Below are 21072 nucleotides of genomic sequence, written 5' to 3' on the forward strand. Positions count from 1 at the left end.
AATTGGCGGGGGAGGGCGGGGTTGTCGTCGTCATATTGCGCGATTTATTAACTCCGCGGGACGCAGTAGTTAAATATGCGCATCGGCGTTTCGTTCATAGCTTTTTGAGGTGAATTATGCGCATTTTAATCTCCAATGCGGAATTAGGGCGGCGACTACTTAAACCGACTGCTTTTCCAAACACAAATAGTACAAGGACGTCCGTAAAACATCCTCGGGATATCTTCTTAAGATATACGATATCAGATACGTATGTCCGTATGATGTTTGTTAGGACATCCTACAGTTACTAGTTGAGACGTCGTTGGTATATCCGACTGTGAGGATATAGGATCTTATATAGATATACCAGGGGAACGTACTTATTAGGTTATTTCCAAGAGCCTATGAGAAATACCGAAAAGGTAATGTGCAGTAATTCATATTGGTTGTACGACTACAACTATTATATCCCATTATTTGGTACTCGCGTGTGATGGAATTAACCTGTTGCGTTGGTGAAGTCATTACTGCAGGCGATATTTGAAACTCACAATTTTTTTCCAATTAATATTTAATCTTTAATGTTGCTTTTGATACGATATTTTTATATTGTAGATATGAAAAACTTGAGATATATGATATAGCGAAAATATAGAACAACCTAACCTAAACTATCTTAAATAGTAAGATACTATATCTTGAACTTAACTCTAAAAGAAAACTAAAATAAAAAGAACGAGACTGGTATATTAAATGTTCAAAAAACAGATTTAAAAAATCACTACATCCGCCTTTTAAGTAAATGATAGTACTCTCATGAAAGTGATCTTAGATGCTAATCTCTACGATGATGTCGGTATACATTTATGTATTTCATTTCATTTAATACAAGCCTCATTAAACTCTCATCGGTAAGATCTCGGTCGGTACTATCGCGAGCAAAAAAAGATAGAACAAATATGACTTTACAGTTTGTCATTAAAGGCCTATTTTCATGTAATATTTTTTGTAAACCTAGTTTCCTGATTGAAATGGTACCTATTATCACAATAAAAACAAGCCTTAAAAAATAGGAAAAATTATTTCATGTGAAAATTGTACATTATGCAGGGTGATTCCTAAAATTAATACTTTGTTTTTGTGGGACGATTCTTTCATCCATTTTAAGAAAAAAATATGCTAACTATACTATATAACTAAAAATATAATTTTGTCCTGGGGGATTTTCTCAAACAATGTTTACTTAAATAAAGCATTAGTTTAGTTTTGTATGTCTAAATTTAAATGCTCAAAACATGAATATATGTATATATGTTATTAAATTATATTTCTTATACTTTATTTATAATACATTTAATTCCTACTTATTTTTAAAAAACATAATACCTACTTACCAAATATTAATTTGGCCACTTTTGATTTTAAAAATTCTCCTTTTTCTTCATGCGCAAACAATTAAATTTCATTGCACGTTCATTTGAAATCTGCGGGGTCAGAGCTTGTTTTGCAAACTCATAACTGCTGCCGCCGCCTGATCTTGCTATCTCATTGACCTAGCAAAATCATAATAAACAGGGCATGATGTTGGTAGACTACACAACAATCTTACACAAATCTTATGTTATATATTACCATAAAGCTTTACTTAAATGAATTATTAGTTCCTCAGTAATAATAATACCACAAAAAAAATAACTGAAATGAAAACACTGAAAGCAGTAAACTCAACCCACAAAATACTCAAAATAGACGCCAAGTAGCCGTAAAGCGTATACCGCCAACAAAAACAAGGCTGAACAGATGGCGGACGATGAGACAAAGGAAAAGTAGTTGCGTCATTGGTTGCAGCCGAACATTGTTGTCAAATAGGATATTATAAACAAATACATATATTTTTACGTTTTTGTAATGTTTTTACTTAGATGAGTCCCCTTTTTCAATAAAAATAAGACAGAAAATACGTCTTGTTTTTATTAAAAAAGCGTTTCTTGTCTCGTTTGTGTCGAAAAATAATAAAACCAAGTTGATTTTAACGGTTTGATTCCGGTTTTTTTTTTAGGACTTGCCAACACCGACGTCGATGTAGATATGCACAAAAACGTTGTCAATAAAACGCCTCCCAAAACACGACAAGAAACTATTTTCCTTCTTAGTTGCTAAAAATTTAACTTTTTAGGTTTCATTCTGTTTTACGGTTTTTAACTTTTTTCCCTTATTTCTATTCTAATGTTCCCATTATGGCGCAAGGGGATATCCTCAGGCCATCTATTCAGAGGATATCTGTGGTATATCGTGTACAGTAAATCCGCAAGCTATCCATTCAGAGTATGTATTTTACCAGTATATCGTTAGTATATATGCTAACGTATATCCTCCACATGTCCCGGGTCATGCGACTTAAATGGGACATTGACCGGATATACTGGGGTTATGGTGTGCTATCTGGGAAGGCGCGGTCACACGCATTGCTACTTTGCTTGCTGCTAAACTAATTTTAAATATATAAGGGGCGGGCACCAGAAACATAGTGCTTTTACAACCGACCCCGTGATTAACTTTAAGTACTGTTTATTACTCCAAAAACGCAGCCCCCTATACCCTGTAGAGCAGATCCTTGACCATCGTAGGTATTTATCTACCTGCACGAACAAGCGGGATATAAGAATGTTTTCGATCTTTCTCGATTAGCAATTGGTACAAAGTAACAATTTCTAACGTTCTAATTCAAGAAGAAGAATGTTCTTAATAGACAGGCACACAAGACAAAAATTATTATTTTCTTACTTACCTATAAGATAAATAGAGTACCTTTTGAACTATCCACTGAAACCAGCCTCGCAAATTCTCCGTAATATATACGAACATATTGCAATTTAGATTAAACTCTTAGGAGCGATACATATCACCTGATATGAAAATTTAAAACGGTCCATTTACGATTCAAATAAAAATTTCTACAAACATTCGTTACGGTCTTAATGCAGAATAAACATCTTTCGGGATGAGTTTTTTCACGGTCCTGCGAAGGTGGGGTTAAGGTACTGTAAAATCCTTAAAACGTCAAAACGTCAAAGCAATAAATGCACTATATTTTTGGTAGGACAATACCAGGCTTTCAGTAGTCACGCCCATTGGCCAATCCGAACATTGAGCTGTGTGCCACTTTTTTTTTGTTTTGGCTTAACAGCAAAAAAAAATATTACATTATGATATTCTGGGACTTAAGGTTATTCAATATTGCCCTTCATTGAAGAATATCTTCAAGGTAACACCGAAAGTCGCCATTAACATCGTTATTCTGTATATTATTTTATTTTTGGGTTTCTGAGGAAAGGTTATGAGTTTCATTAGGTTTCCTACTTATATTCAGCTGTTTCTCAAACATCTTGATTTTTTGACAATTTTTACAGGTTTAACAGTTGGTCTTCCATTTTTGATTGGTAATATTTGCATGTGTGATAAACTAAAGCAGGAGAGTAAAACTACTGAAATACCCATTGGCAATTGATTTAAGACAGTCGATTTGTTTATTTTCAAAAAAAGTTAATTTTTTCAGAATATACACCTTGTATATTTTGCATTTTATAATAATAATTATTACGATAAACAACGGAATTTAATGAAAACGCATAAAATATAACAAAACAAACGCATAACAGCAATGATTAAGAATTAATTATTGGTATAACAGAAATAAGTAAACAAATTAATAATTACAAAAATTGTATTTGCGCCCGCCATTTTGGTTAACGCATGCAATTTTAAAAGGCATGTTTAGATTAATTGTAAACTTCATCCAGATATTTACAAAACACTGAGTACATTTCTCTCATAAACAAATAAATACACAACAACTTGAAGTGAGGCCCCCTTGCTGGAATTCCTTGTTGTTGCTGTCATAAATCGATGTCTTAAATCATTGAAATGCAAAAATCTATCATGAATAACCGTTGTGCCCATTGTGCATCAGTTATAGCCAAAGGTGAAAAGACGTTCAATATTGTCCCCCATTCTCCTACCTATAATCTCCTGCCTACAACTCGCTAACTCATTCCGTCATAAATTAATGCTGTTGTCATCACATATTTATCCTCAAGATGAAGTTTTTGTTTGACGCTCCATATTAAGTCATATACAAAAATATAACAGACCAAGCTTAAATGACAGCTGACATATATAATGACAGACTGCAAAACAATTCTAAATTTTAAAAATCTTCTGGATTCCTCCTGCATCAATATATGAAACTTGCGGATGTTTCGCCAATCATCCTGTTGACTATATTGTTTTTTGGGGGGTGGGGGGACCTAAATAAGGGGCATGAACATTATCTTGGATAATTGTATTCGGCAACTGCTGATGAGTTTATTTGTCGTAGTCTTGAGGCTCTTTTATGTTCTTTGAGCCTAGTTGATATTTTTCGCCCGGTCTATCCGGTGTGTTCTTTGCCGCATGTGACCTAATGTAAGATCTAATTACCTATTTATAAGAAAAAATTAAGAATGGGAGATAATTGTTAGTTTCTAAATCAGTTATAGAGTTTACAGTAATAGAGTTGAACTGGCTAAAAAAATCTTCGTTTGACCCTTAGGCTAAATAAAGAAACCATCAGAGGTTTACGGCATTCCATGAGCGGCAAAGAATGCATTGATGAACAATATTTGATACGGTCAAAAGAGCTTTGAAACTACTAGAAACAGTCAGCAGTTGCCGAACACAATCAGGAAACCGGACATCAAATTTGAAATTCTTACATGTAATCAATTCTTCTACCAACGAAAAAATTAGAAATCTATGAGCTACAAAACAATATGTTCATGTCCCTCCTTTAGCTCCACCCCCCTCAGACAATACGTAAGCCGGTATAGAGTAGAATACGAGCCAGTCTCAGTTAAGCTCTGAAGATGCCAACAGGATGACATCAAGCTTGATTTATAAACAACCCACGCAAGACGAATCCAGAACATTTGTAAGTAGGACACTTTTTGTAATGTTGCAAACTTATTCGTTTGTCACTTAATGCCATATTTCATTTAATAACTAAGATAAAAACTTGAATAAAGGAAAAAAGTGACTTCCAGACAGACACATAACAGTGTTGACAAGAATTCTCATAGAATCTGACAAGTATTGTATATGGAAGTCGCCTTTCCTTAAACACGCTACAACTGAAAAAAATGTTTTTCGTAACATTATTGTTCAAGATTTAACCTGTAATTACAAAAAACATATCCAAATTGAGTCATCAGTTTGCGGGAAAACTATGAAATTGATACAAATTTAAGTGGTGCGATAATTTCGATACGAAACTATTTTGTGGAGTTTAACTCATCTCTAAATTAAATTTTGGAAGTAAGATTATGCATATTATTTTAATTTATTCTTATTTAAAATTGTATTATTTTTCTGTTAATCGGAAATATACTTTTTTTTAAATAAATAAAAATAATAAAAAAAAATAAATAAATAAAATAAAAATAAATAAAAAAAAATCATTTTGTGTTAGACCTCATCGATAAGTAAGCCAACCATAAACAATCACATAGCCTTAGCAATTTAATACAAAAACTTAAAATTTTAAAGAAATATTCTTACAGGTGCCTACCAGCCAACCTACAAGACTCTTCAGCTTCATGAATCCCTTAGCCTTCGAAATATGGATCTACGTTTTAGCCGCGTACATGCTGGTCTCTTTTACGCTTTTCGTAATGGCCAGATTCTCCCCTTACGAGTGGAACAATCCCCATCCGTGTCACCAGGACTCCGATATCGTTGAAAATCAGTTTTCCGTTTCGAATAGTTTCTGGTTTATAACCGGCACATTCCTGAGGCAGGGTTCCGGACTAAACCCGAAGGTTTGGGCAACGCGATAAATGTTTTTTGCATGATTAGAATGTTTTTGCATGGATTTTGTGGTTGTATGAAACCGGCAAATAATACTGACGTCCGTGTGCAAGTTAATGCCGAATCAATGCCCAATATTCCTTCAATATTTGGCAGTTGATGGAGTTTTTTTATAATTTCTGGTAATTTAAGAAAAACAACTCTTTTGTCCTGTTAAAAGACAATTTATTTGCTAAGTAAAATCTATGGATATGGTAAAGCGTCATTATCTTTAGGCGAGAGTTCTTTCTAAACAAATTCCATTTTCAAGTTTTAATTACATTGCTCACTTTGTAAAAGTTAACTGCAAACAGTCTATTTTATAACAAATGGGGTTTATAATTATAGTAGGTGTGACATATTCCAAACGAATGGATACCAATACCATGTGAACAAAAGCCAAGTTGGAGGAAATATTCTCAAATATACTTTCACACATATCAAATTATACCTTCATGTCCCTATTATTTACAAACTTACTGGATTCCTGCTGCGTCGGTTGTTTCTAAATCAATTTGATTGAGGCTTCTTCAGAGCTTAACTGAAACTGGCTCACATTCTATGCTGTATCTACTTATTTATTGTTTAAGAAGGACGGAAAGGAGGATGACTGATTCCCTCGGTCTTTCATGTTTTTTGACCATAGTTGATATTTTTCGTCCTGGCTCTGAAATGTATTCTTTGCCGCATATGTGGGTTATTAAGAACTTTTGATATGTGGTCAGTGATGTTTTGAATGTAAAGAAGGACAACAGTGTGGAGTTGGCTTCATACTCATTGTCTTTGGAAGGTTGTGGTGGAACGCTTAGTATCTCTAATGTATAAATGATTAGACAGAAGAGCAGATGCTGAAAACACTTCGAACACCAGGATTCCAGTCGGAGTTCAACAAGCGGACGGATAATATCCCGGAATATAGTGTCATCATATATATATATATATATATATATATATATATATATATATATATATATATATATATATATATATATATATATATATATATATATATATATATATATATATATATATATATATATATATATATATATATATATATATATATATATATATATATATATATATATATATATATATATATATATATATATATATATATATATATATATATATATATATATATATATATATATATATATATATATATATATATATATATATATATATATATATATATATATATTCATACCTAACATTGGGTTATTCTGTTTACGACAAACCCACGCACACAGACTGATGATGCATTGTCACATCACCATCCGTCCCAAAAATGATCTATAATTAACTCTCTTGTTTCCATTGTGAATGTGAATGTGAGCCAGTTTCAGCCAAGCTGTGAAGAAGCCAACAGGATGATTGGCGAAACGTCAGCAAATTTGACTTGTAAACAACCCATTCAGGAGGAATGCAAAAGTTTTGTAAAAGTAGATAGTAGACTTTGAAACTTCCTTAAAAACATTGTGGTATTTATCTATAGTGGTATTTATCTATAGCTTCTTTTGAAGGGCTGCGCATTAGGAAAGAAATTAAAAGTATCACAGAAAACATTACGTTTCCGTTCAAACCGGAAGTCAATTCAATCACTGGATAAAGATAACCACGACCTTAATCGAAGCGTTCCAAGGTAATACTCAAAAAGGTCATATTTTTGAGTTTTGAGGTAGGTAATTTTTGAGGCTGGATTCGGTGTTTCCGACCCAAATAACCCCTATACACCAATTTCGAACTGGTTCGACCGGTAAACCTCGAAGATAGCAAACTTTTTGAGTTTTGAGGAGGCACTCTAAAAAAAAACTCCATAGACGGGTATGGGACATCGAGGTTCAGAATGATGCATGTGTATAGGCGCGTCGACGTAGGGACTCAGTTTTTCGATCCGTCCCATAGGAGACAGGATCCTCCCTAACCTCAAAACTCCTTTTTACGGGCCCCCGAACGCAAGGGTTATACTCGCGCCCCGATCGGACCTCAAATAACTCCCGAAATCTCGAAATACCGAAAAATGACTACTTCCTCAAAAGCGATTTTTTGAGGTCCCTTCATCCTCAAGAATTTTTTCATAGTGAAAACCCACTTTCATTGTGCACCGCTTATTTTCTTTCTTTTTTTTTTAATTGAATATTCCCAATATTCAGACACAGTGTATCTCCAATAAAAACAGAGATAATATAATGATTAAAAAAACAAAATGCTCCAATGTGCTTCGAGCTGACAACAGCTACAATTTTCGTTAAAAAGACTTCGTCTCATTGTTGCAACTCTTATACGCTCAGATTGAAATCTGATTTAAAAAAATACGTAAAATGGTGACTGATTAATCAATCTACAATTAAAAAAAAACATAAAAACGGAACAAGCGGTTTAGGAGGGAACCAAATTTGAATTGCGACCCGTTTATTGTTGAGCGTAAATGTAGCTGTAAAATTGCAGATTGAGTCTATATTAAGCCTTCCAAATTTGAAATCCACTTTCCCATTTTCTTGTGTCACCTGGTATAACAACAAAAATATATCTACAACGCTAAAGGGGAGCTGTATACTTCAATTAAATAGTAAATACATTTTACATTGTAATTGTAAAGAATTTTTTTCCAAGCTTTCGCAAAATGGAACCCCCTTTGCGTTGATTCAGCTTTCAATTTTCGGTCAACCCTTTTAAAAGCGGACGCATCTTAAAACGAAAAATAAATATTCCGTTAAAGTTTTCTAACAGCGCAGCGATAGGAAAAAACTTCGGTCATCAGAAATGTATCTTTTGGATACACGCCAACTATTGATGCTTTATATTGTATTTTGAAGGCGCCATGCGTCCTGAATTTTTATCGGGTCGGAATGTCGCCTTTTTAACAGAATAAGGCTTTGCTATACACTTAAAATGCTCCTCATTGATTTTACACAAAAATGTCTGCCTTACTTTTCATATTTTGTAATTCATTTATGGGCAACCTTTGACATGTTGTGGGCCAAACTTTAATACGCAAATATTTAACTATTGACATAGGACATGAAATATTACGCGATTATTATTATAATACAATTTATTAAAATGAATCTAAAAAAATAGGCACAAAATTCTAATTAAACCGTCAGCTTTTGAATTTTTACAAAGCCAGGAAAGTTAAATACCGACACCGAAATCAATGAGACGCTTAATGTTCAATTTGGGAAACAAATCCATTGATGTTACGATTAATTCCACTGCACGATGTTTTGATTTATTAACTTTCGCCATTGAAAAGAACTGTTAGCACTTATGAGTAGTATTTAACGCACAATCAATCTTATTGTGAATTATCTAGGATGCGGACAATGATCTTAGAGGTATTTTCTGTAGAAATCGCACAACTCCACGTCTTGAAATTAAAATGTATGTGGATTTTATTCGGAAACTCGGTCAAATGGCTTTACATATTATTTTCTAACTATCCTTTTTTTTGAAGTTTCAAACTTAAATCATTCAAATAATCTGTAAGGTCGACAGAAAGTTCCATATACATTTTGAGTTACTTTATTTATCTTTTATTTGCATTGTATCCGCCTTCTCATTTCCTAGCCCGTAAAACCATTTCAGCATTTTACTCTTGCTGACTCATCTGACTTCACAATAAAATGTTACGAGACGTTATATTTGGCTGATATTTGACCCAAAAACATCTTGAAATGGTTAAGCTCGAATACAATTTATGGATTTCACTACCACTATTGAACAGGAGGAATGGACTTAATTCACAAGTTCAGTTGGTGGAAAATACCATGAAGGACTATGAGACCATCTTTTTGCAATCAGTTGATTTTGCAATAAAAAATCGCATGAAACCCTTAGCCGACTATAGAAGTATATATAGTGTTCTAGTAAAAATAAGCTTTTCCGCCATTTATTGTACTGACATCTTCATTAAACCTGCAGACATGAACTTAAAACCTCACTGTTGGACAAATGGTTGGTTTTTCTTCTTGATTTCAAGCAGATATCAGTCAAAATCAGCTTTTTGGCATCTTACTGCACCGAACACTCCATTAAACCTACAGGTATCAACTTAAAAGCTCACTTTTTTTGGTCAATAATAGCTTTTTCTTATTGATTTATAGAAGAATCCAGTCAAACTCGACTTTTCGGAGATATTTCGTAACTAAAACGGCATCAAAATTGCAGATATCAGCCTAAAGCCTTATTTTCTGTTCAAATAGTTGCGTTCCCTTTTCGATTTCGATTAAATGAGACGCACAATCTACTTTTTTGCAGCTTAAACTTGAAATGTGAACTTAAAACACCTATTTCTGGGAGAAATGCTTGTTTTTCTTTATTTCAAACAGATGACGAGCAAAATGGTCTTTGGGTTCAATGTTGTTGCAAAAACGGAATAAAACTTGCGGATAACAACCTGAAACCACATCGTGGATCAAATAGTTGCCTTTTCTTGTTGATGTTGATTAAATTCTAGTAAAAATCGACTTATATTAAACCTGCAGATCTCAGCTTAAAACGCCTCTTTCAGGGACAAATGGTTGGGTTTTCTTGTTGATTTCGAACAGACTCCAATCAGAAACGGCTTTTTGGCACTTATTGTACCGAAATCAGATAAGAACTTAAAGCCCTCTTCTGGCGACAAACGATTGGTCTTTCTTCTTGATTTCGATCAAAAGACAGGCGAAAACGGCTTTTCTGCCCCATACGGAAACAGCATCAGCATCAGCACATAACAACTTAAGTAAAGCCTCACATTCTGGTTCAAATAGTCATTTCTTGTCAATTGTTACGAAAACATGAACAAATCTACAGATGTCCATTTAAAAAACCTCTTGGACCAATAGGAAGTTTTTCTTCTTGATTTCAAACTAACCGAAACAAAATTCTTTCATTTTTCTTTAGATTCGCGACCTTTTATATGTACTTTTCGTATCATTTTCGTTTAATTTTTGTTCAATAGCAAAAATATAATTAGTAAGCACTCATAGAAATCAGACAAAGTCACAAAGCAAATCTATTTATTCTTATTATCCATTTATTTACAATCTCGACTCATTTCCCTATAAACTTCCACTACTCTTCTATTTACTTGTTTAACTCTTTCGACCAGCTTTCTTTACCATTCTCTGTCTCTTGCACTGTTCATCAATCTGGTTTTTCAGATCATCAGCCCATTTCTACTTCAATCAATTTTTCAGTTTTAAAATTTATAATACTATTGTTTCATCTCTCCTCTTTTTATCTCGTGTTATGACCGCCAAATTATCATGTTAATTTCGCATTCGTCGCTATTCCTTTCTATCACATATATCTAACCTAACACTGATGAATTTAATCCAATAGAATTTAAAATTTTTATTATACCCAGATCTGAAATGAATTTGTGCCCTCTCCAAGTATAAATTAATTAGCTGCTTTGTGTCGAGACTGCAGATTAACTTTTACGCAATAAATCTTTCCACCAGACAAACTACAGGCAATCTTTTATTCGTCGGACCGGATCTGCATATGTTAACAGGTATATATTTGAGGCTTTTAAATTTGTATTTGCTTTTCAATTCTGCACCTGTATTTTAGGAACTTCATTTGTTGATTTTATATCGTTAACTTCGACTGTATGTACGCTGAACTATTTTGAAAAATAATAAAACCTTAACGGTAGTTATTTACCTCAAAACAAGGAGAGTTTCGAAAACAGATCAGATATTCATTCATATCAGACGAAATATATTGCACATTATCATTTAATAAACTCATATAAAGTCGAACTACGCATTGAGAATACCTTTACTGCAAATTAAATGCTGAACCCAAAACGTTCATAAAAAATAGCGTTTTCTCATTACTTATTGGAATTTGTCATCAATTTTACAATGACTTACTTGAATCACTGTTAGTGAATGAATATATTTTTTTCTGGATCTTCTCTATTTTAAATCATTTCTCTTAATTCTCTCGCATTATGTATATCCCCATTTTAAGACCGTCCTAGTTTTTTAGCTTAAAATTTATTAGTTTCAAATAAGTAAGCCCGACCACCGAGTCTGCTAAGAGGCTTTTTAAATTCCTAGTAAAATTTAGATTTATAATCAAAATAAGCTTAGCACTTTACCTGAGAGCGGTAGATGAATGTGAAAGTTTTAAGCACCAAACATTAACATTGAAAAATGTATTTCTATATTACGAAATTTTAGATATTTCCATTATGCCTCTGATTAAATCTTTTTTCCGGAGATACTCACGTTACTTATTATTTGGGCAGCAAAATTCACCCCTAGTTTTGCTGAAATTGGCGGGCCTGAAACATTAATGGCTTACTATATTTTCATAAAAGATTTTGGTCGAATACAAACATATCTGGATTCATGGTCCAGCTTGTCGGGTTAAAGAAAGAAATCTCAAAAGAATGCAATTTTTGGTCAACAAATCATTTTAGTTATTGTATTGTTTTAGATGTACCCTGTGTTGATAAAACAGGTAGAACAGAAATCAGAATTTGATATACTGCAGCAACATTTTGTTTCTCCACAGAGTGGACTCCTGTTTTTTTCTGAAAATTTTATGAGATCGGGGCATGTTTTAAAAAAATAATGCCAGTCAAATGCCACATTCAAACTGAGAACAGTCGAATTGACGAAGTGTCAGTGACCATGGTTGAAAGCGAGAATTGAAATGACTGACGTATTGATTGTCCTTGGTGTATCTAAGAAAACAAAAAAAAACAAAAATTTTTAAATTTGAACAAATATTGCAGGACTTTCATACTGAATTTTGCTAGAATTGTTACAATGTAAGCTCATTCTAATTAATATTTATAGACCAGGGAGCCTCGGGGGCACTCCGTTTATGGAGAAGGTTAAACTGCTTTTTACATATCTCTAATTCCCAAAAAGGTTATTATTGTTACCGATGATTTGGATATTAAATTTGGAAAATACAATGTGGAATTTGTCAAGTTCGTTTCCACTTTTGGTGTATTTCCTACTACTGAAAACTGTACGCGTAAAACCCATTTTCTACGGTCATTGTAGATTACGGTTTAACAAATCTTGTGACTGTGCTTATTTTGTTGAATATAGACTCCGTTTTTACGCAAGTTTCAGGTCAATCCCTGCCAGCTAACCAACCTTGGATTCGCATTTTTTTTCCAAAATAGAACCACAAATTGAGTCGGTCTTCTAAGGTCATCAATAATTCTATTAAACATATAATATATCTATTAGAGACTCAGGTCATCTCTTCTCTAAGTATATCCTCCTTTTTAAATTGGGTTTCTAATATGGAAATAATTAAAATCGCTTTGGCATGAACGCTAGTCTAATGAAGCACACTTGAAGCTTCCTGATAGCAAAAGGAATCCCGATTCATAAAAATGGTGACACAAATAACATTAACAATTCCTATTGCTAATGAATTGAAGAAAACAACTGAGAAGGCTCTTTAAAAGCGTTTGTACCAATATTTTGTTATTATTAACTCGCAGTTTCAGTGACGGATGTGCAACTCCCGCCATTTTATGCGATGTCACGGAGGACTTCGGGCTATGGATGTTTTAAACTCCTGAGGACTAACCTAGTTGACCGTTTTCAATGTATAGTATTTAATGGCAGAACAGAGAGTGTGCTGCCAGTGCGGCATGGTGTTCTTTGCATAAACAAGCTTCCTATTTCTAAGCCAGATGCTCACCCGAATGATACTAGATAAAGTTAAAGTGACCGCGAGTGCTGGTGCAGAAGTCGTTTTCTTCTAACATCCAAGTTATAAACAATAAAAAAACTCTAAAATTGACCTTACCATGCTGCAAGAGATCATTCCAATGGACTTATTATTGATGGTACATTTTCCTGGACTGATGAACTTTTGCTGTTATCCAGCAGCTTGATTTGTTAAGAAGTTACGAATATTTAATTATCTTCATAGCGTGTCCCACTGCTTTGGGGTGGAGTAGAGTATTCACAGAAAGCTATTCGAACTCAAAGAAAGGCGATTTGGGTATTTAGAGAGAAGATAATTTACATGAATACGTCAAAAATGCTGATCTGCATGTCTATACTACCAGGCGATCAGAAGCTATCGCTCTGCCCTTTTGTTTGTCTTATTATCTGCTGAATTAATAGTTAACTTGTTAATAAGTTTCTTTCTTTGCTTACTGTTACATATATTCCTTATTATATTATGTTATTATACTCCTTTGAATACGTCTATTTAGTAAGATACTTTCTGGGTTTTGACAACCTGAGAAAATCCTCTCATCGTATTCGCTTTATCTCAAATTTTACTTACTGCCCGCTCCCTCACCGAAAACGCGGTAATAAATAAATGCGTAGCAGCTAAAAGCTTTCTGCGGCTCCACGGTGGCGTTTATTTCAAATAATAGCGACACCAAGTAAAAAAAAAATGGCGCAAGCTTTCCCACACCAACGTATTCGTTTTATTTCCGAAGGTGTACCAAAGACCACCCGGACGGCTATTTTCTTTCCTCACCCCGCTAGCCTTCGAAATATGGGTGTACATGATGGGCGCGTATATCATAGTCTCCATAACGATGTGGATAGTTGCGAGGTTCACGCCGCTAGAGTGGAAAGAGATGGAGCTGTGCGACGATTGTCTCTTGAAGAAGCACCTGGAAACCTATGGCGAAGACGCTTTTTGCGATCACTCGTTATACGATAGCGACGACTCTTCTGGTATCGGTAGCGGCAATGGACACGATGATCGCGAATATTCAGGTGCTCTTATCCGGCTTCTAAGATTCTATAGGTGGTGCTAATGTTGTTTGTGTAGACATAGACGAGGAGATACGTACCGTCCGCGAAGAGCAAATGACGTTCCTCAAACCCGAAGTGAGACACTCTATAATTAGCGGACAGCTGGTGCTAGACGTGCTGGAAAATGATTTTACTCTGGGGAACAGCTTCTGGTTCGCAATAGGCAGCCTCATGCAACAAGGATCCGATCTCAATCCGAAGGTACCCGTATATACCCGCTAGAAAACGCTTGAGTTACGCCTATGGATTCGCTAAGCGGCAGTTTAGCGTCACCCCTCGAAATGAATAGCAGTTGATGTAAACTCGATGTCGCGAATACATTCTAAGTGTCCTTGTCAATTCGCGATTTAAAAGTCGTCGGTTACGAGAGATCCAGACGCATCGGTGGGCTTTTGATAGATGGAATAGTTCCTCATCACCGGATTTCGTTGCCTATTGAAGTGTAGACTCGTCGGACAGGTGTGGATTACTACAATTTAGTAGCAGCGGAGGATGTCGGATTATTCTAATACGCGCCTCAGCGCGGAAGCTTAATTTAGAAATAGAGTTTCTGACGATGATTGGATAATAAATAATGCAGAATCACGTGACAGGTTTCCATGACGAAAGGAAATATTCAGTAGCAGTTTAAGGTGAAGCAGATTAATATTAAACTTGAAATAATGGTTACGAGATGTTTCAAGGAGCACTTATTCTTGAGTACCTATTAACTAGAAGCCCTAATTATTTCGTGCGCTCAAAAATTAACGAGATATAACAGTATATTGCAAAATTGTACAGGGTGAATGTAGTTGAAGGGACTAAGGACATGAGGAGGCTTACTTTAGTTTAAAATTTGGATCATTCTAACCAAAGCGTCTCCTCTCTTGCAGTGATAAAGGGATCTGTTGTTCTTGCTGGGTCTATAATCAGAATTTATAATCACAATTCGTATATTTCTTGACCATTTTCTACTCTCCAATAGATACGCTAACTTCATTCATGTCCTTAAAACCTGGCAAACGCATGATGTTTCTCAATTCCCACCTATTAGCATTCTCCCTCCTATATCTAAAGTGTTAGAAAAGTTGTTGAGAATATTCCATATTCTACCTCCAACGCTTTATGGCAGATTATGGTACAAATGCAGCTCTTCTTAAAGTTTGTGACGATATATTTCGAGCAGATGGTGTAGGCCGAATATTTGCTTAATATTGCTTGATTATAGCAAGGCATTCGACACTCTGGACCACCGCCTTTTCTAAACTGATATACTTTGGTGTGGGGACTGGTGTGTCGCAGTTTTCCAAAAGTTATTTTCCGATCGGTATCAAAGAGTATTCTTAAATAACAGCTATTTCTATTATGTAAATATTGGCAAGAATGTGGCACAGAGTAGTATTTTAGGTCTGATGCTGTTTTCCATTTGTACCTCAGACATCTGTAGATTTATTGAGCATTGTTCCTTTCATCATTACGCAGACGACACTCAAGTATATCTATTAATCTTTTAATTACTCAAATTATTGCCGCCGTTAATAATATAAACAGTGACCTACGTGCTCTCGGTGCTATTTCTAGTAGGCATGGTCTATTACTTTTACTATTACTTTCGGTAAAGATAAAGGAAAAATAATTAATCTAGACGCTGCCAGAAGTTACTTAAATGATCTTCTGTTACAGCCGGTTGCCGAATGCAAAAATCTGGATCTGCATTTGGATAATAATCTGCGCTAGATTGAAAAATATTTTTGACAATGTCAATGAATTTCTTATAAAAATATTAATTGAAAGCCCTCTTTAACTTTTTAATATCTCAAGATACTATTCAAAACACAAGGTACCCTCAAAACCGCTTTTATCTTGTGTCTGTAACTTGCAAAACTATGTAAAAAATCTAAATATTAATATAAGTAGTTCAATATTGAGTATAGAGGACAACGAATAAGGTTAGATACCTATTTCACTTTTCATATTTGCTCTTTGGGGGAGTAGAAATATCTTTTAAAATTTGGTGAATTTGATGTTAGATTTTCCTTCTAAATCTCCTAGATAGAACGTAGAACAAAAAATTAGTCATTTTTTAAAACCTACAACATCTTTTATTTTTATTTTCGCGCATGCAAAATGAATAAAAGGAAATATTGAACAATTTAATGTGCTCAATTTATGCAACTAAGCAATACTTATTGAAACGCCTGTTTCAAAATAGAGACGACTGGTTTTATACGGTAATAGCTAAATGATTTAATAAATTTATAAATCTCACAATATAGTTATAAACAGCAGCTAAACGGGATGACGCTGCCCTAAATGTTTACCGCAAAATTTATTTAACCTTCATCATGAAATATTTAGGTCAAATATTTAATTAATTGTTTAATCTGCTTGGCTCGATATAAGCAAATATTACGCATTTCCACAGTACGATATACAGGGTTAGTCAAAAGTCGTTCATCGGCGATATAACTCAGAAATTATTTTACTTCAATTTATGAAATGTAGTATACAGGGTTGTATAGAATCGTGATATTTTCACATATATAACAAAATAACATACCAAAGTTTTTTTATAGGGTATGGCTTTAAAATAAAAGTATTTTTCATGTAACATACCCCATAACAATAAACAATAAATTCAGGCGTTTTTGCACGACTAACAAAAATCTAAAATAACTGATGATTTAATCAATACACTAGATTTTAATTTATGAATGACATAATTAATGGTTTTAACTAATTGGTATACTTGGCTACCAATCATCTGCATCTAACATTAAGAAAACGGTAGCCCGTGATTTCGATTTTTTTTTTGCAGTCAAATTAAAGTATTAATGGTGGTCAGTTACGGTGGTAGGAACTGTTCCAATACCCACAAGTTTGTGAATGACACCAGAATAATAAAAACAGCACGATGTCTAAATTTAATGGTTGTTACAAACTTGGTTACTAACTCCACTCTTTTCTTTTCCGTGTCCAGGATCACCATTATGAATAAAGTATTATTCTAAATATTTCGCTCCCAAAATTTGGCCACCTGAAGGGCCTTGTCGTTGCATTTGAGGAGGTCGTCATGAGAGCAATTTGTGCCAAGCAACGCACTGCAACAGATGATTGTAGTTCTGTTCCAAGCCGCAGTCACAGGTAGCATTGTCCTGAATGTATCCCCAGCGTAGCAGGTTTGTTTTGCATCTTGTGACTCCTGTGCGTAGCCGATTTAAAGACTTCCAGGTTGCGAAGGGGAGTTCGTCGCCACAGCTTATACTTTCTTTCAGATCTAAGAGCGGATTTTGCACTTTCTCCTGCCATAGATTTAACCTTCGTTGTTCAGGTGTGGTAGTGAGAGGTACTGTTGAATGGATAAAACTCCTCCTTGACTTGAGCCTTGCTGCTACTGGCTGGTGGTGGAACAGAGGATGCCTTGGGTCACTGATTTGCTTTTTCCGTTCTATTTCTGCCGCCACAGTTCTTCGGATGGGTGGCGGCGCTATTCCTATAATTGGGAAAATCTTTTCAGCAGGCGTAGGTTTGAGGCAGCCTGAAATTATTCTCCCAGTCTCATTAACTGCAGTGTCAACATGCCTGGAATGTACAGAATTTGCCCAAACTGGGGCAGCGTATTCTGCTGTGGAGAGGCAGAGTGCAGCAGCTGAGGTTCGCAGGACACCAGGTTTAGCCCCCCATCTTGTACTTGTCAATTTGCGTATAATGTTGTTTCTAGCAGCCACCTTCATCTTCGTATCCTGGCAGTGTGCTCTGTATGACAGCGTTCGATCCAGTTTGACACCAAGGTACTTAGGCCAGTCACAGTGCTCAAGTTCTTGTTGCATCCAATTTATTTTCAATTTCCTGTTGGCTTCTTTATTTCGAAGATGGAAAGCGCACACCTGAGTCTTAGATGGATTGGGTTTAAGGTTATTCTGTTCATAATACAAACCAAGGTTTCCAAGGTACTGGTTAAGCTCTTCCTCCACCTCCCCAAAGGTTTTCCCCTGTACAGCCACCGCTGTGTCATCAGCATATATGAAACGTCTCACCTTGGAACTATTTGGCTGATCATTCGTGTAAATGTTATATAATAAGGGTGCAAGAACGCTTCCCTGTGCCAAGCCGTTCTTCTGTTGTCTCCATCGGCTATTTTTCCCCTGCAACGTTACATAGAATCTTCTATTCTGGAGAGTGCATTCGATAAACTTTGTGAGCCTGTAATCTTTAGTGAGATTATATATTTTGTGCGTCAATTTTCTATGATTGATGGTATCATAAGCTGCACTTAAATCAATGAATGCCACTCCTGTCACCTGGCCCCTCTCATACCAATCCTCTATGTGCTGTGTCAGGTTGAGGATTTGCCCACAGCATGATCTGCCAGGTCTAAAGCCAGCCTGCTCCGCGATCAAGGACTGATCGATTTTCTCAGAGATCCTGTTGAATATCATCCTCTCCATGCACTTGAAAAGATGACATAGTAGAGAGACAGGCCTATAGTTTTTGCAGTTGTTTGGCTCTTTCCCAGGTTTCAGGAGTGCTATCACTCGTGCTCTCCTCCACTCTTTGGGAATTTGCATAGTGTCGACACAGTTATTGATAAGATTGAGCAGCCATGTTCTTGTCTTTGGTCCAAACTGTTTGATTTGCTCAGTTCTTAGGTCATCAACACCTGCTGCCTTATGCTCCTTCATCTGTTTGATAGCCCCTTGTAGCTCTTGCGATGTGAATGGCGTATCTAAGGAGTGGTTTTCACTCTCCAGCTCTCGTTCAATCTCTATTCTCCTGTTTTTCCCTGCAGTTTTGCCATTTAGGAGGAGCTGGTGGGCAATCTGATTGGCTGTGACATCACCCATGCTTGATTTCTTTGTTGTTGGATCATTGCTTAGATTCTTTAGCAGCTTCCAGGCTCGACGACTGTTCCTCTTCATATCCAACTGTTCAAGGAGGTTACACCATCTTTCCTTTCTAGATTCTGCTATGAGAGACAGTAGCTGTTCGCCAGTGCTTACAGTCTCATCTGAGAAGGGGTCCTCATCGAATAGTTTTTCATAGCTATTGAGGGCAGCTAGAGAGTCATGATCGAGGCCAGCAATATAGTTTACTTGACACCCTCTTGGAATGTGTTTCCTGAATATTTGCTTTACAATATTCACAAAAGCTCCATAAGATCTAGGTATTGGTTCTAACTTTGTGATCTCTCTGTCCAAATCTTGAGCAAACATGTCCCATTTTGCTTTTTTGAAGTTAAACCTTCGTTTGAATGGGACAGTTTCTGCTTTTATAACAGCCTCTATACTGCAAGTTATTGCTCTATGCTGTGTTCTGGGAAGAGGATTTTCGACATATTTGACAGCTTGTTGTGCTATTGCCTCAGTTACAAAGAGGTTGTCTGGGTTGTAGCCCTGTCTCCATCTAGCACTGTTGAAGGAGGGTGGAAGTTTGGGATCATGAATTAGCCTCAGATCATTCTGCTCTGCCCATAGCTCGAGGGCTTCACCATCGACATCTGTTGTTCGATATCCCCATGTGACACTGTGACAGTTGAAATCTCCTATGACTAACTTGGCCTTCTGATTTTCGAAGTTTCCAGGCTTGACAAACTCAAAGGTTGTGTTTGGTGGCTTATACACTGAAGTGACTGTACATGATTCAAGCTCTATGGTTAAAATCTCCACATTATTGTTGCAGGTGCAGGCAGTAGAGCGAATGACAAGGTCAGGCCTTGCAAAAATCGCGCTTCCATATTGACTGTGGGGCCTTTCAAGAACTAGCTCCATTCCGGCTATCTTTGGTCTATGACTAGTAGGACCTCTATGGGTTTCTTGTAGGGCTAAAATATCACAGTTTCGCTGCTTGCACATGTCCGCTATTAAAATTTCTTTATTTATAGATAGTCCCTCAATATTCAGTGAGGTTGTCACAAGTGCTGGCCTTGAAGAAGGCCGATTGGTTTTTTCTCCGTTTCTTCTCATTCTATGGTGAACTGGTGTTAGAAGGATTAGCCGACTAAGTCGTTGCCCAGGGGACGCCCGATTGTTTCTTCGTGTATAGCAGTTGACTGCAAACAATCTTCGTGGAGGCTCCTTCTTTGTCCCCCACTAACTCCACTGATACACAAACATTAATATCATAAGCCATTCTCGTAACACGCTTAGTATTCATCTTTTTTAATAACGCATTAATAAATAAAAATCATAACAGAGGCCTCAGTATAGAGTCTTGCTGCACATCAAATATCATATAAACAGAATAATTCTAAAACATAATAATAATTACATCACCAGCTATTATCTTGGTTCGGGTTTAAAGGCCGTCGTCGATTGGAATTACTTCCTAACGTTTCGCTAGCACGAGTGGCGAGCTTCTTCAGAGGTCCTTCCATCTCCGATGTTGGACGTAGACTGACGATTTCTCCTGCGCAGGTTGTATTTATGCCGATTGGTGGTTGGCGGGACTTGTTCCGCTTCGGTTGGTCTCGGGA

At 35.8% G+C, this 21072-nt stretch overlaps 2 protein-coding genes across 2 annotated transcripts in view; one reads left to right on the forward strand and one right to left on the reverse strand.

Moving 5' to 3' along the window:
- The window catches only part of LOC132707105 (glutamate receptor ionotropic, kainate 2), a 665601-nt gene that overhangs the window by 599954 nt on the left and 44575 nt on the right, over window positions 1-21072 (forward strand). Inside the window, exon 11 of the mRNA XM_060678792.1 lies at window positions 5580-5837. Coding sequence (XP_060534775.1) covers window positions 5580-5837 — 258 coding nt within the window. The remainder of the gene's footprint in view (window positions 1-5579; window positions 5838-21072) is intronic.
- On the reverse strand, window positions 14452-15066 carry LOC132707106 (uncharacterized). The gene is made up of 3 exons (XM_060678794.1): window positions 14895-15066; window positions 14660-14839; window positions 14452-14607 (listed from the first exon to the last, which is right to left on the reverse strand). Exons 1-3 carry the CDS (start codon window positions 14940-14942, stop codon window positions 14509-14511), a joined length of 327 nt encoding a protein of 108 aa, XP_060534777.1. The 5' UTR covers window positions 14943-15066; the 3' UTR covers window positions 14452-14508.

Source organism: Cylas formicarius, unplaced genomic scaffold (genome assembly GCF_029955315.1).
Source record: "Cylas formicarius isolate icCylForm1 unplaced genomic scaffold, icCylForm1.1 PGA_scaffold_9__14_contigs__length_23061073, whole genome shotgun sequence".
Lineage (NCBI taxonomy): Eukaryota > Metazoa > Arthropoda > Insecta > Coleoptera > Brentidae > Cylas > Cylas formicarius.

What these genes read in the sequence shown, in the direction of transcription:
- LOC132707106 (XM_060678794.1), bottom strand. Translation starts at nt 14,942, where the DNA reads ATGTATTCGCGACATCGAGTTTACATCAACTGCTATTCATTTCGAGGG. An exon ending in ACTGCTATTCATTTCGAGGG is followed by an intron (nt 14,840 to 14,894) that starts GTGACGCTAAAC and finishes AGCGTTTTCTAG; the next exon opens with CGGGTATATACGGGTACCTT. An exon ending in TCATTTGCTCTTCGCGGACG is followed by an intron (nt 14,608 to 14,659) that starts GTACGTATCTCC and finishes CACCACCTATAG; the next exon opens with AATCTTAGAAGCCGGATAAG.